The 14,235-nt window shown below is 40.4% G+C and overlaps 3 protein-coding genes and 2 pseudogenes across 5 annotated transcripts; all 5 read right to left on the bottom strand.

Moving 5' to 3' along the window:
* Positions 1-486: 486 nt before the first annotated feature.
* LOC108051698 (UDP-glycosyltransferase UGT5) lies at positions 487-3,255 on the bottom strand. Of its 2 annotated transcripts, none has more exons than XM_044459672.1 (3): positions 3,142-3,255; positions 1,572-2,407; positions 487-1,505 (listed from the first exon to the last, which is right to left on the bottom strand). In XM_044459672.1, the coding sequence occupies exons 2-3, from the start codon at positions 2,282-2,284 to the stop codon at positions 587-589; spliced, it is 1,632 nt and encodes a 543-aa protein (XP_044315607.1). In that variant the 5' UTR covers positions 2,285-2,407; positions 3,142-3,255; the 3' UTR covers positions 487-586. The 2 variants fall into 2 exon arrangements, with proteins under 2 accessions (XP_044315607.1, XP_016989362.2); XM_017133873.2 differs by lacking the exon at positions 3,142-3,255 and adding an exon at positions 3,040-3,126.
* A 672-nt stretch (positions 3,256-3,927) lies between these two features.
* LOC108051708 (UDP-glucosyltransferase 2) lies at positions 3,928-5,860 on the bottom strand. Of its 2 annotated transcripts, XM_017133882.2 has the most exons (3): positions 5,798-5,860; positions 5,021-5,664; positions 3,928-4,955 (listed from the first exon to the last, which is right to left on the bottom strand). In XM_017133882.2, exons 2-3 carry the CDS (start codon positions 5,590-5,592, stop codon positions 4,022-4,024), a joined length of 1,506 nt encoding a protein of 501 aa, XP_016989371.2. In that variant the 5' UTR covers positions 5,593-5,664; positions 5,798-5,860; the 3' UTR covers positions 3,928-4,021. The 2 variants fall into 2 exon arrangements, with proteins under 2 accessions (XP_016989371.2, XP_016989370.2); XM_017133881.2 differs by lacking the exon at positions 5,798-5,860 and having other exon boundaries at positions 5,021-5,740.
* Positions 5,861-6,452: 592 nt separating this feature from the next.
* Positions 6,453-8,141, bottom strand: LOC108051738 (UDP-glucosyltransferase 2-like). Its single transcript, XM_017133951.2, has one exon. The coding sequence runs from the start codon at positions 8,115-8,117 to the stop codon at positions 6,546-6,548; it is 1,572 nt and encodes a 523-aa protein (XP_016989440.2). The 5' UTR covers positions 8,118-8,141; the 3' UTR covers positions 6,453-6,545.
* A 734-nt stretch (positions 8,142-8,875) lies between these two features.
* LOC108051705 lies at positions 8,876-10,551 on the bottom strand (annotated as a pseudogene).
* Positions 10,552-11,737: 1,186 nt separating this feature from the next.
* Positions 11,738-13,697, bottom strand: LOC108044270 (annotated as a pseudogene).
* Between the last annotated feature and the right edge of the window lie 538 nt (positions 13,698-14,235).

The raw sequence follows: 14,235 nt of genomic DNA on the forward strand, positions 1-14,235 counted from the left end.
TATCTAAGTAATTGTAAATATATATAATTTCTGATAATAAAAAGAAATAAATAAATGTTTTACAGATGAGAAATTAAACAAGTAATTTTCAAACAACTAATTTGGTAAACCAAGCACAAACAAATTATTTATGCAAAAAAAAGTCGGAATCAAAAACGGAGAGCAAATGAGTCATATAAGTAAGTAAATAATAGTTTTCCGAGAGTGTGAGCTACCTCACCAACCAACCAACTAAATGTTGTTCTACTTCGGTTATTTGTTGTCACTGTTATTAACATTGAATGTTGGTCCTCAGCAAAAATTTTATAAAGCAAGCTAAATACGTCACTCGAATATAGCTGGTTTAATCGGTGATAACGATAGTTTTATGATAAGATATTCGTCGATTCATATTGATAATAGGCTAGTGTTCCATTTAATTGTAGAATTGAAGAATTTCTAGGCTATGTTGTTAAAAACCTTAAAATGTAATGGAAACAATTTAAATAATTTTTGTATTTTACACTTTTATTTCGCTTTATCGTTATGTTATAATTTTTCAATTCGTTGCTAAGTATAAAATTTGCATAATTCTATTACAGTCTGTTTACTGCTTCTTCACCTTCTTCTTTTGAGAAGCTTTGTTCGATTTGCCACAAAACTTGCGCCACACAAATTTCCAAACGATCTTGTTAATGAGGAATAGGATGTAGAGGATCAAAGCGGTTATGATGTAGATGTCCAGATTATTGCTGGCAATGAAGTTCATGTGGACCAAAGGACTCTGCATGTGGGCGGCACCGTGGTGACGGATCACGTACTCCGTCCAGTAAACCACCGACTCCTGGGCAGTCTGAGGACGATCGCGATACAGCTGCGAAAAGGCCTTCAATTTCTCGGCGTACTTGGGATTTCCGATGACCTCCTTGATGGCCGCCTTGAACTCATCCACATCGAGGGTGGCCAGTGGCAGTTGTAGGCCATATCCACTCTCCGCCAGCTTGTCGGCATTTCCCGGCTGATCGGCGAAGACGGGTAGTGCCAGCATGGGAACTCCATGGTACTGGGCCTCCGCCACACCTCCCTTGCCCGCATGGTTGATGAAGAGCTTGATCTTCGGATGGGCCAGGATATCGTCCTGTGGCAGCCACTTCTTGTAGAGAATATTCGCTGACTGGCCGGGTGTGTTCTTGGTGTCGTCCCACTTCCAGATCACCTGCTGCTTAACGCTGCTCAAGGCCTTGAAAATAGTTTCAACCACATGCGGTTGGATGTGTTCGCCCTTCAAATTGGATCCCAGACTGAAGAGGATGGCACCGTGCTTGCCCTTGTCCAAGAACTCCTTGATGTCCTCTGGCAGAGGATCGGGCTTGGATTTGATCTGGATGCCTCCGATTTCAATAATGCCAGGCACATTGGGACGGATTGGTCCTTCGCTGATAGCGTGACCATTGCAGAAGGCCAGCGAGACATTCCTCTTGGCCACCTCAAAACTGGGCATTGATTTGTCATTGCCCCAAAGTCGCCTAAAGTGTTAAGAGGGGGGGTTAACTTAGTTCTATCTGGGAGTTAATCTAGTGGTAGCTACTTACTTGTAGAACCCATTGTATTTGTGGTTCAAATAGAGATTGAGCGCATTAAAACCAACAGTGCTGGCAAAGTTCTGCACCCTTTGCTTGAAATTCATGGGCTTTCCGGCGGCCACAGCAATTTGCATTTGTGGAACGGTGGATAGCTCCGGATTGCCCAGCATCTCGTTGACCATCAGCATGGGTGGGCCCGACCAGGAAACAATAACGGGGCAATTGAACCGGGCACCCAGAGCAACCTGATAGGAGTTGAAGAAGAATCCCACGAAGACCACGTCGAACTTGTTGCCCTTGTTCAGATAGAGCTCCTGGAAGCGCGGATCCTCCAGCACGTCCACCTGCCTATCAATGAGCAGGGACAGCGAGCTGAAAATCGATTTCATTGTGGTCCAAATAGAGGGCTTCTCCCTGACCATTCCACTCATGCCGTCGCTGAGGATTTTCTCATCCTCCGCACTCATGGGCACCACAATGTGTTTAATGCTCTTGTGCGTCACTTTGGGTGGCATGGCAGAGACGACGGTCACGTTGTGACCCTTCTCGGCCAGCGTCTTCAGGATCGACATGTGGATAATCAAATGCGAAGGACTGTGACTGGTGAAGACGCCCAGGATGTTGGCCCCTTCGGTTTCCTGGGGCATCGACTGCAGGGCCAGCAGGGCGACCAGAAGTCCGCCCAAACTGCAGCCAATCCACGTGCTCCTATTTTGAGTCATCACTAGCTCCGTTCAAGTCCAAGTACAAAGAGTAACTGATTGGGTTGCAAGCAGCCGGCGACTATCTTATACACATTCGGTTTGGACGATAACGCACTGATAAGATTTCTTTTGACCGTTAATCTGCAATTATATATGTATTTCAATGGGGAGCCAAGTATTTCAAAATGTTTGCTAGGCCAAATTATAGTTATCTTATTAATGCAAAATCAGTTATTACGTGTACCCTGAGTAAAGTACACGTTTCCTTTAAACATTAATATTTTGTTTAAATCACTTAATTTATAAGACACTCTTAGCTGCCAATAATGGATATTAACCTTGAAAAGACCGCTATCAATATTTTAAAACTTTTGTGCTTATTTAAAAAACTAATCATTTTTAAGTTAATAAATAAACTTTTACAAAATTGAAATCTAAAAATTATGAATATTTTATTTGTATTGTTCTCTTCTTAAACATTTAATCATACCAAAAAGTGCGCCTTGCACTTTGCTTATTTAAAAGAACCACTATCAGTATTCTCAACATGATTACATACATATATATATAGGATAATTTATTTTGTTATTAATGTCAGATTCATTATTTTAGTAAACAAGTGCTTAACTCTTTTTGTATATTGAAGCATGTTTATATTGTTAAATACATTTATTAGTCACTAATAACCAGAAAAATCCAACGTGCACTTAAAATAGACCACAGTCAATATTTTCAAATTGTTTTGACTGCAAGTACATAGGTTAAAGTACAACCTTGTCGCTTTGTCAATGTCAACTTGGGGCTAACTATTATTTCATTGAATTGGCACTCTCCGTTGATCACTTTAACACAACAATTATAGATATTCTAAATACCTCGTCTATATAGAGACACCCAAGTAACCCATTAAATAATACAAAACAAATTTGGAAAACAATACGCGTACGGCACGCGCTGCCTCGGAGCCACTCGAATCACTGAGAATTGAATCCGAACCGAATCGGAATGACGCGAAGCTATAGTTTCTATATAGAGAGAATATCTGAGAATCGCAGAGCGGGAGGCTTCTAAAAATAATCGCTGTGGGAGAATGTGGGAGCAACCTGTTAGGTGAGTGTTGTTCTAGGTCTGGGGATCATTGTTGTTATTTGATTAATTGCCGGGTTGTGTAAGGTGCATGTCATCAGTATAAATATAGTGCAGGTCACTCACTGTCTGCGTTTAAGTTTCATTGCAGTTAGCATAGGCTTTTGATAAGTTATTGCTAAGCGAATATATGATGAATTTCAACATTAATCCTTATTTTTTGTATACTTTTCTTGGAATTGATAACTAAATAAATTTTAGTAATCGTCACGATTTTGCGATACCGAAAATTGCAAGAGATTAATTTCAAGGCACTTGTATTTCTCTACCACTCAAAGATTTTACATATACATATAATACATATATATGCCTGTGAACAATCAAATTCAATGGTCGGCTGTTTTATACTGAGTCATGCTTGCCGGCAAAGCTTTATCTTTTTTTAACTCGGCCTCCTATACTCTCGTAATCACGGATTATTTCAAGGGAACTCCTTATAAAAAATGTGCAATAACAAGGCATATTTTTATTAATGAATATTTATTAAATAAAAGGTGTTCTTAAAAATACGCCTAGACTAGCTGATAACTGAAACGGCTGAGTGCATTCAATTTTGATTTTCATAATATTAAATGATATTGCGTATACACAGTGATTATATATTTGTGATTAATTATTTTTAAGCTGCGGCGATTTCCTGCGATAACTGTGGCCACGCACAACTTTAAAAACCTTGCGAAATACCCAACGAAATAATACAATGAGTATTAAGAAGACAACCAGACTGACAATGAGGACTACTCCATAAACATCGAGGTTGTTGCGGGCCACGAAATCCATGTGGATGAGGGGACTCTGCAGATGATAGGCTCCCTGGTGACGCAAGACGTACTCGGTCCAGTAGACAACCGATTGACGGGCTGTCAAAGGACGATCCCTGTAGAGGGTGGAGAACTTTCCGATTGTCTCACGATAAGAGGGATTTTCCAGCACCTCAAGGATGCTCTCTTCCAGTTCCTCTGCCGTCAGTGTGAGAATATCCAGCCATCGGCCAAAGCCTGATTTAGTCATGATCTCAGCATTTCCCTGTTGGTCTCCAAAAATGGGCAATGCCACCATGGGTACACCATGATATTGGGCCTCCGCCACTCCGCCTTTTCCCGCATGCGTTATAAAGAGTTTCGTTTTCGGATGAGCCAGGATATCGTCCTGCGGCAACCAGTTGCTGAAGTATATGTTGGACGCATTACCCGGCTTGTTTTCCAGATCCTCCCACTTCCAGACCACCCTCTGCGGCATTTTGGACAGTACTTTGTACAGAATATCTACGGTGTCTGGTCGAAAGGTATTGGTATTCACATTGGTGCCCAAACTGAAGAAGATTGCACCCTCGTCAGCATTGTCAAGGAACTTGGCCAGCTCCTTGGGCAATGAATCAGACTGTTCCTTCACCTGTATTCCACCTATTTCAATGGATTGAGGCACTGTGGGTCTGATGGGTCCTTCGCTGGGCGAATGGTAATTGTAGAAAAGCAAGGAAATGCGACGCTTCATCTCATCGTAGGTGGGAAAGTTCGGATCTGATTCATTTCCAAAAGCTCGTCTGTAAAGGATTACAAGTCATCTATTAAAATCAATAAAAATCTGACAATAATATATAGTACATACTCATAAAACTGATTCATCTTATAGTTCAGTAATTTGTTGATAGTGGTCAAGAAATAATGCTTAAAAAGGTTGCCCAATCTTAAGCCAAATTGCATGGTGTTTTGGCCCGGTTCAAGGGCTACATTCACACTGGGCACATAGGATGGATCGTTGACATTTCCCACAAGACTGTCCATAAAGGGCAAGGGCACTCCCACCCAAGTTATTATTGCCGGACAGCGGAGTTTGGCGGCAATTCCCAGTTGGAAATCGTTGGCCATCGCACCCAAAAACACCAAGTCGAAGTTTGTCTGTGGGTTCTCGTAGAGCTGCTTGAAATTGGGATGAACCATGAACTCATATTGTCCTTCCAGTTGATTTGCCGACGTGACGACAACTTTTGCCATGGTCTCCCAGAAGGAAGGTTTCTCATTGGATACTTCCTCCATATATTCCTTGATGAATTTTTGTCTCTCCGGTGTCGGTGGTGCCAGAATCACGGTGATATTTTCATGTGCCGCCAATTTGGGCTTCATTTGGGTCACCACTGTGATGTTGTGACCCCGATCTGCCAGGGTTTTCATCACTGCCATGTGAACGATCACATGAGAAGGACTGTGCGTGCCAAAAATGCCTAAAATATTGGCTCCTTTACTGCATTGGGTCTTTGTGCCCAAAAGCAATACAAGCAGCAAGAAAGTTGTAGTATACTTTATCATTGTAAATATACTTCTGAACGGACTCTCAATAACCGACTAACTTTCGATTATTTTTGAGTACAAGCTTTTATAGTATTACCTTAGATGTAGAAAGAGCGAGTGACCATTTAAGTAATCGTTAATAAAATACAGTGGGTTCTATTGGTTTTGCTGCGCCGCAGTGACTGGTCATATCAGGAACACCTTGCTCGAAACTATCTTAACGGACTGCACTATCGCTATATGGTTTATCAGTAACAATTCTGTCTGGCAACGAATCGCGTGTCTGCGACCTGAGTCATGATTAAATGCTTTAAATTAAATAAAAGACTTGCCAACAAACATTTCTCTAATCGTTTTTTTTTGAGTTTGTTCGAGAGGCTATGATTTTGAGTATTTTAACATGTGGTTATAAATGACATCACAATTCTGATAGCAACATTTTCATGCGAAAGAAAAACTGGTTAGAACAGGCAAAACACGATCTTATCTCTGTTCTGCCCGATAAATCTGTGCTTAAAACCACAAATAATAAAAAGACTTCCGATTACCTTTAAATCCTCATAAAAGAAAGCGAATGGTAAGCTTAATTTAAATAATTTTTGGATCTTTAAACCGAAAATTGGCATGAATCTATAAATTATTTAAACAATTTTACAATATACAATTTTAAATTTCCATATGAAGTAAAAAAGTATGAAAGAGGTACAATTACTAGTGTTTGAACACAAGGATCCAATAATAATATAAATATGTGGTTTCTCATTATGATTTTATTACAATGTACAATTTCTTTTATTATAAAAATATAGTTCTTAATTTAATTTTTAGTTCGATAATTTTTTAATTTATTGTTTCTTCTTAGACTCAGAGATTTTTGCCTTCCCCCAAATCTTTTTCCAAATCAATTTTCCAACCAGTCGGGTTAGAAGAATAAACAAGACAAATATCGTTAAAATCAGCGTGTAGATATCCAGATTGTTTAGCGCAATGAAACTCATGTGCACCGCCGGACTCTGCAGGTGTGGGGCTCCATGATGCCTCAGGACGTACTCCGCCCAGAAAACCACCGATTGTTTTGCGGTCAGAGGTCGATCCCTGTACAGAGCGGAGAACTTGCCAACAGCTTGACTATACTTCTCGTTTTCCAAGACTTCTTTCAGGGCCTCCCTCAGACTATCCTCCGTGATGGTCAGCAAATCGAGAGCCACGCCATATCCCGATTTTTCCATTACAGCAGCGTTTGCGGGCTGATCCCCGAAAATAGGTAAGGCCACCATAGGTACTCCATGGTATTGGGACTCGGTGATGCCTCCCTTTCCAGCATGTGTAATAAAGAGTTTGGTCTTCCGATGGGCCAATATGTCGTCTTGGGGCAGCCAGTTCTTGTAGAGAATGTTGGACGCATTTCCAGGTGTGTTCTCCAGATCCTCCCATTTCCAGATAACGCTCTGTTTCAGACCTGATAGTACTTTGAAGATGGTCTGAATGATTTCCGGCTTCACCGCGGAACTCTTGATGTTGGATCCGAGTGACAGAAATACAGCACCATGGGTAGATTGGTTTAAAAACGCATCAATATCCTTGGGTAGTGGATTCGGCTTATCCTTAATCTGAATGCCTCCGATTTCTATGATGGCAGGAACAAGGGGTCGAATGGGACCCTCACTATTCAACTGGGAGCCGACAAAAGCCATGGAGATATTCTTCCTTAAGTCACTCAGAGACGGCTGATCCTTTTCCGGAAAGACTTCTTTATAAATGCGTGTTAATTTAATATCGAACGCGAAAAATATGCCTTTAAAAAGCAAAGACTTGGCCAAGTTCTCGATCCGATTAAATAAGCCCATGGGATGCGATACAGCAGTGCCTAAAATGGGCACGTACGCAACCTCCGAGGGATTACCCACAAACTGTTCAATAGCGGGGATAGGCGCCGACATCCAGTCAACGATCACAGGCACCTTTAACTTGTGTGCGACTGCCAATTGGAAATCGTTTATAAAATAACCCAATATCATCAAATCAAATTTTGTCTCGTAAATGCGCTGGAACCTCGGATCGGAAAGCAAATCAGCCTGGGCTTTAATCATCACATCCATGTCATTTAGAAGGCGATTCATAGTGCTGACGAGTGAGTTCTTTTGACCGGCCATTTCGGTCATTTGGTTCTCCAAAATGAGCTCCTGTTCCTCGTCCATTGGAATCACAATCAGAGTGATGTCCTTGTGCTTAATCTTGGGCTCCATCATCGACACCACGGTCACATTATGTCCAGCTTCGGCCAGAGCCTTGGCCACCGACATGTGGATGATCAGATGCGAGGGACTGTGGCTGCTGAAGAGTCCCAAAATATTAGCTCCACGGGTGGAAGCCACTGCCGCGAGTAGGAACACGAGTACACATCGAATCGCAAACATTTTATTTAACTTTTCGTATGACCTCTCCGGTCAATATCAAAATATAAACTGAAGAGAACTGGGTTGCGGTAAGCTAGTTATAGGTTAATTAAACTGGTTGCCAGTCATACGATTCGCTTATCGACTCCCTTCGATTCCGGACGGTTCTCTTATCAAAAGCTTTTAATACTCTGACTCGGCTCTTTATGGAGTAATTTGACGTAGCTAATTTTCAATGCATTATTCTCCTATCTATTTTTTAATGAAATTCAAAAGAGTTTCAGAAAGTTTCATTCGAATACAATTGCTTTTAAATTTGTGATTTTTGTAATATTTGACAAAGCCTTGTTTAAGAACGATATTCTTCATTGATATTTTTTCACAATTTTAAAGAATTTTGCTATCCACAAATAAAAATATTTCCCAAAAAAAAAAAAAATATGGAGTATTTTTATTATCTTTTTAAAACTTAAAAAAATTGTTATTTTACTTATAACAATATTTAAGTCCAACAAGTAACTAATTCAATATTTCAAATTCGTGGTCTAGAGGATTGACTGTATTTTAATCTGAAAACGTTTATATTGTTCATTTTAGTAATCGCAATTAAACAAATAAAAGTAACTCAGCTGATAAGTTACTCTGTGTGTTCTGACTGATAACTAATAAGTTTACAAGTCGAAAATACTATTTTTGGTGTATAATGTGATTAACTGAAATTTTGTAGTATAAAAGTATTAGTGCATATACTAATATTTAAATTTAATTAATACTTTGTCTCATTTTATTTTTATTCGAGCAGTAGTAAATACACAGTTCAATATTATATTTTACTGGTACACCATGGCAAATTTATTTTATTGTTTCTTTTTCGCCCCTGAAGTCTTTGCCTTGCCCAGAATTTTGTTCCACACGAATTTTGCAACCAGTCGGGTTAAGAAAACAAACAATAACACAATCGTTATAAGAAGAGTGTAGATATCCAGATTGTTTAGCTCAATGAAACTCATATGCACCGCCGGACTCTGCAGGTGGGGTGCACCATGATGCCTCAGGACGTACTCCGTCCAGAAAACCACCGATTGTTTTGCGGTCAGGGGTCGATCCCTGTAGAGAGCGGAGAACTTGCCAACAGCTTGACTATACTTCTCGTTTTCCAAGACTTCTTTCAGGGCCTCACTCAGACTATCCTCCGTGATAGTCAGCAAATCGAGAGCCACGCCATATCCCGATTTTTCCATAACAGCAGCGTTTCCGGGTTGATCCCCGAAAATGGGTAAGGCCACCATAGGTACTCCATGGTATTGGGACTCCGTGATGCCTCCCTTTCCAGCATGTGTAATAAAAAGTTTGATTTTCCGATGGGCCAGGATGTCATCTTGGGGCAGCCAGTTCTTGTAAAGAATGTTGGATGCATTTCCAGGTGTGTGCTCCAGATCCTCCCATTTCCAGATAACGTCCTGTTTCAGCCCTGATAGTACTTTGAAGATGGTCTGAATGATTTCCGGCTTCATCGCGGAACTCTTGATGTTGGAGCCGAGTGACAGAAATACAGCTCCATGGGTAGACTTATTTAAAAACGTATCAATATCCTTGGGTAGTGGATTCGGCTTATCCTTCACCTGGATGCCTCCGATTTCAATGATGGCAGGAACAAGGGCTCGAATAGGGCCCTCACTGTTCAAATGGGAGTTAACAAAGGCCATGGAGATATTCTTCCTTAACTCATTCAGAGTGGGCTGATTTTTTTCTGTAAATACTTCTTTATAAATGCGAGTAAATTTATAATCAAACACGAAAAAAATGCATTTAAAAAGCAATGACTTAATCAAACTATCGATTCTATTGAATAAAGTCATGGGAGGCATTACACCAGTGCCTAAAAGGGGCACGAGATTTCCGAGGGATTACCCATAACCTGTTCAATTATAGGAACAGGCGCCGACATCCAGTTAACGATTACAGGCACCTTTAACTTGTGTGCGACTCCCAATTGGAAATCGTTTATAAAATAACCCAATATCATCAAGTCAAATTTTGTCTCGTAAATGCGCTGGAACCTTGGATCGGAAAGCAAATCAGCCTGGACATTGATCATAACATCCATGCCATTTAGAAGGCGATTCATAGTGCTTATGAGTGACTTCTTCTTCCTGGCCATTTCGACCATTTGGTTCTCCAAAACGAGCTCCAGTTTCTCGTCCATTGGAATCACAATCAGAGTTATATCCTTATGCATAATCTTGGGTTCAATCATCGACACGACGGTTACATTATGACCAGCTTCGGCCAGAGCCTTGGCCACCGACATGTAGAGTATCAGGTGCGAGGGACTGTGGCTGCTGAAGAGTCCCAAAATATTAGCTCCATGGATGGAAGCTACTGTCGCGAGTAGGAACAAAAGTACATTTCGATTCGCGAACATTTAATAAACTTTTCTTATGACCTCTCCGGGCAAAATCACAATATGAACTGGAGAGAACCGTGTTGCCACTTGCTATATATAGAAAATCTATACTATTTGGCAGTTATCCAATTCGCTAATCGAGTTCACTTCAATTCCAGACGATTCTCTTAACAAAAGCTCTTTATGCAATTAGCTGATTTCCAACGCATTATTCTCCTATCTTTATACCCTTGCAGAGGGTATTATAATTTCAGTCAAAAGTTTGCAACGCAGTGAAGGAGACATTTCCGACCCTATAAAGTATATATATTCTTGATCAGCATCACCACGAGAGTCGATCTAGCCATGTCCGTCTGTCCGTCCGTCTGTCCGTCCGTCTGTCCGTCCGTCTGTCCGTCCGTCCGTTTCTACGCAAACTAGTCCCTCAGTTTTAAAGCTATCTGCTTGAAACTTTCCCAAAAGTTGTTTTTCTATTGCAGGTAGTATATAAGTCGGAACGAGCCGAATCGGGCGACTATATCATATAGCTGCCATATAACTGAACGATCGGAAAAGCCATAACTTTGGTGTTTGTAAAGTTAAGAAGTTGGGATTTTCTATGGGTTTTATTTTTGGCCAATCAATCCGACATACCGAATTTCATAAGGATCAGACGACTATATCCTATAGCCGCCATTTAACTGATTGATCGGAAGTGCCATAACTTTGGTGTTTGTAAAGTTAAGAAGTTGGGATTTTCTATGGGTTTTATTTTTGGCCAATCAATCCGACATACAAAATTTCATAATGATCGGCCGACTATATCTTATAGCTGTCATATAACTGAACGATTGAAAATGCCATAACTTTGGTGTTTTTAAAATTAGGAAATTGGGACTTTTTATGAGTATTAAGAATGCATCAAATGAATAATTTTGAAGAATATAATTTACAAAATATTCTGCAAGGGTATATCAACTTCGGCTCCGTCCGAAGTTAGCTTTCCTTTCTTGTTTTTTAAAGAAATTTAAGAGAGTTCCAAAAGGTTTCCTTCAAGTACAATTCCTTAAACTTGTGATTTTTGCAATATTTGGCAAAGCGTTTCCCCCATTAATAATTTTTACAAAATAAGTGTATAAATATATGTATAAGATATATATATTTAATAAAAATATTCCATATTTTCAACACTTAAAAAGTCGGTTAATTTATTTATAACAATATTTAAGTCTGTGGAGATCTGTACCAGCAGAGAGCGGCACTAAGGATGAGAGTAATTTTCTCTACCGCTCTCAGTCGGCTGGTACTTTGCGGGTTGGTCGCCTTTTTATTAGTTGCAGTGACGGAGCGGATGGGCAATAATGAACATTATCGGAGTTGGAAAATAACGTGTTTCATTCAACGGGAGATTAGCGATCTTTGCAAAGTCCAACAAGTAAATAATTAAAAAATACATTGTTTTAACATATATTGGCCTTGAGTTTTAGGGTTCGTGGTCTAGAAAATTGACTGTAAGCCGCTCTGTGTGTTCTGATTGAAGAGATATAAGCATACAAGTTGAAACTAAAATTTTTGGTGTGTAATGAAATGAGCTCAAAATTTTTAATAATTTATAATAATAATTTATTTTATCGTTTCTTTTTGGCCTCTGAGATCTTTACCTTGCCCAGGATTTTGTTCCACACAAATTTTGCAACCAGTCGGGTTAAGAAAACAAACAATGCCACAATTGTTATAAAAAGAGCGTAGATATCCAGATTGTTTTTTTCAATGAAACTCATATGCACCGCCGGACTCTGCAGGTGGGGGGCTCCATGATGCCTCAAGACGTACTCCGTCCAGAAAACCACCGATTGCTTTGCGGTTAGAGGTCGATCTCTGCACAGGGCGGAGAATTTTCCAACAGCTTGACTATACTTCCCGTTTTCCAAGACTTCTAGCAGGGCCTCACTCAGACTATCCTCCGTGATGGTCAGCAAATCGAGAGCCACGCCATAACCCGATTTTTCCATAACAGCAGCGTTTCCGAGCTGATCCCCGTAAATAGGCAAGGCCACCATAGGTACTCCATGGTATTGGGACTCGGTGATGCCTCCCTTTCCAGCATGAGTAATAAAAAGTTTGGTGTTTCGATGTGTCAGGATGTCATCTTGGGGCAGCCAGTTCTTATAAAGAATGTTGGACGCATTCCCAGGTGTGTTCTCCAGATCCTCCCATTTCCAAATAACGTTCTGTTTCAGTCCTGATAGGACCTTGAAGAGGGTCTGAACTATTTCCGGATTAATCGTGGAGCTTTTGATGTTGGAGCCGAGTGAGAGAAATACAGCTCCTTGGGTAGACTTATTTAAAAACGTATCAATATCCTTGGGCAGGGGATTCGGCTTATCCTTCACCTGAATGCCTCCTATTTCAATAATGGCAGGAACAAGGGCTCAAATGGGACCCTCACTGTTCAAATGAGAGCCGACAAAGACCACAGAGATATTCTTCCTTAAGTCATTCAGAGATGGCTGGTCTTTTTCCGTGAAGACTTCATTATAAATGCGTGTCAACTTATAATCAAACGCAACTAAAATGTATCTAAACATCAGGGTCTTGGCCAAGTTCTCGATCCGATTAAAAAAAGTCATGGGATGCGAAACAACACTGCCCAAAATGGGCACGTAAGCGAGCTCCGAGGGATTACCCACAAACTGTTCAATTACGGGGATAGGCGCCGACATCCAGTTAACGATTACAGGCACCTTTAACTTCTCTGCGACTCCCAATTGGAAATCGTTTATAAAATAACCCAATATCATCAAATCAAATTTTGTCTCGTAAATGCGGAGGAACCTCGGATCGGAAAGTAGTTCCGCCTGAGAATCGATTATCACATCCATGCCGTTTAGAAGCCGATTCATAGTGCTTAAGAGTGAGTTCTTCTGACTGGCCATTTCGGTCATTTGGTTTTCCACAACGAGCTCCTGTTCCTCCTTCATCGGAACCACAATCAAGGTAATGTCCTTGTGCATAATCTTGGGCTCCGCCATCGACACCACGGTCACATTATGTCCAGCCTCGGCCAGAGCCTTGGCCACCGACATGTGGATGATCAGATGCGAGGGACTGTGGCTGCTGAAGAGTCCCAAAATATTGGCTCCATGGGTAGTAACTGCCGCGAGTAGTAACACAAGTACACATCTAATCACGAACATTTTATTAACTTTCCGTATGACCTCTCTGGTCAATATCAAAATGAAAACTGAAGAGAACTGAGTTGCGACAAACTATTTATACGTAAACTATACTTTTTGCTAGTCATCCAATTCGCTTATCGGCTCTCTTCGTTTCCGCAAGATTCTCTTATCAAAACCTCTTAATAATCTTTCTAGACCTTTAAGAAGTCAACAGGTGAATACATAATTTTCCTATATATTGTTCTAGTGTAATTACCCTATACACTAATTTTTATAGAAAAATGAGTTTCCCTATGGAATTTTTTAAAGAAATTTAACAGAGAGATTCAGAAGGTTTCATTCAAACACAATTGCTTTAAATTTGATTTCGCAATCTTTATTACTTTTGCAGTACGTGACAAAGCGTTTTTCACAGTAAATAATATACACATTTTTAATACCCTTGCAGAGGGTATAATAAACTAAAGGACAAACAGAGTGACTACGTCGACACGCCTGGTAATGCTGCTTAATAGTGTCGAAATGTGCCCTTCAATGCGCTTCAAACTGTTGACTGAAATTATAATACTCTCTG

The sequence above is a fragment of the Drosophila rhopaloa genome, unplaced genomic scaffold (genome assembly GCF_018152115.1).
Source record: "Drosophila rhopaloa isolate 14029-0021.01 unplaced genomic scaffold, ASM1815211v1 contig_2, whole genome shotgun sequence".
NCBI classification, from domain to species: Eukaryota; Metazoa; Arthropoda; class Insecta; order Diptera; family Drosophilidae; genus Drosophila; species Drosophila rhopaloa.

What these genes read in the sequence shown, in the direction of transcription:
- LOC108051738 (XM_017133951.2), bottom strand. Translation starts at nt 8,117, where the DNA reads ATGTTTGCGATTCGATGTGTACTCGTGTTCCTACTCGCGGCAGTGGCT.
- LOC108051708 (XM_017133881.2), bottom strand. Translation starts at nt 5,718, where the DNA reads ATGATAAAGTATACTACAACTTTCTTGCTGCTTGTATTGCTTTTGGGC. An exon ending in AAGATGAATCAGTTTTATGA is followed by an intron (nt 4,956 to 5,020) that starts GTATGTACTATA and finishes AATCCTTTACAG; the next exon opens with ACGAGCTTTTGGAAATGAAT.
- LOC108051698 (XM_044459672.1), bottom strand. Translation starts at nt 2,284, where the DNA reads ATGACTCAAAATAGGAGCACGTGGATTGGCTGCAGTTTGGGCGGACTT. An exon ending in AAATACAATGGGTTCTACAA is followed by an intron (nt 1,506 to 1,571) that starts GTAAGTAGCTAC and finishes TTAACACTTTAG; the next exon opens with GCGACTTTGGGGCAATGACA.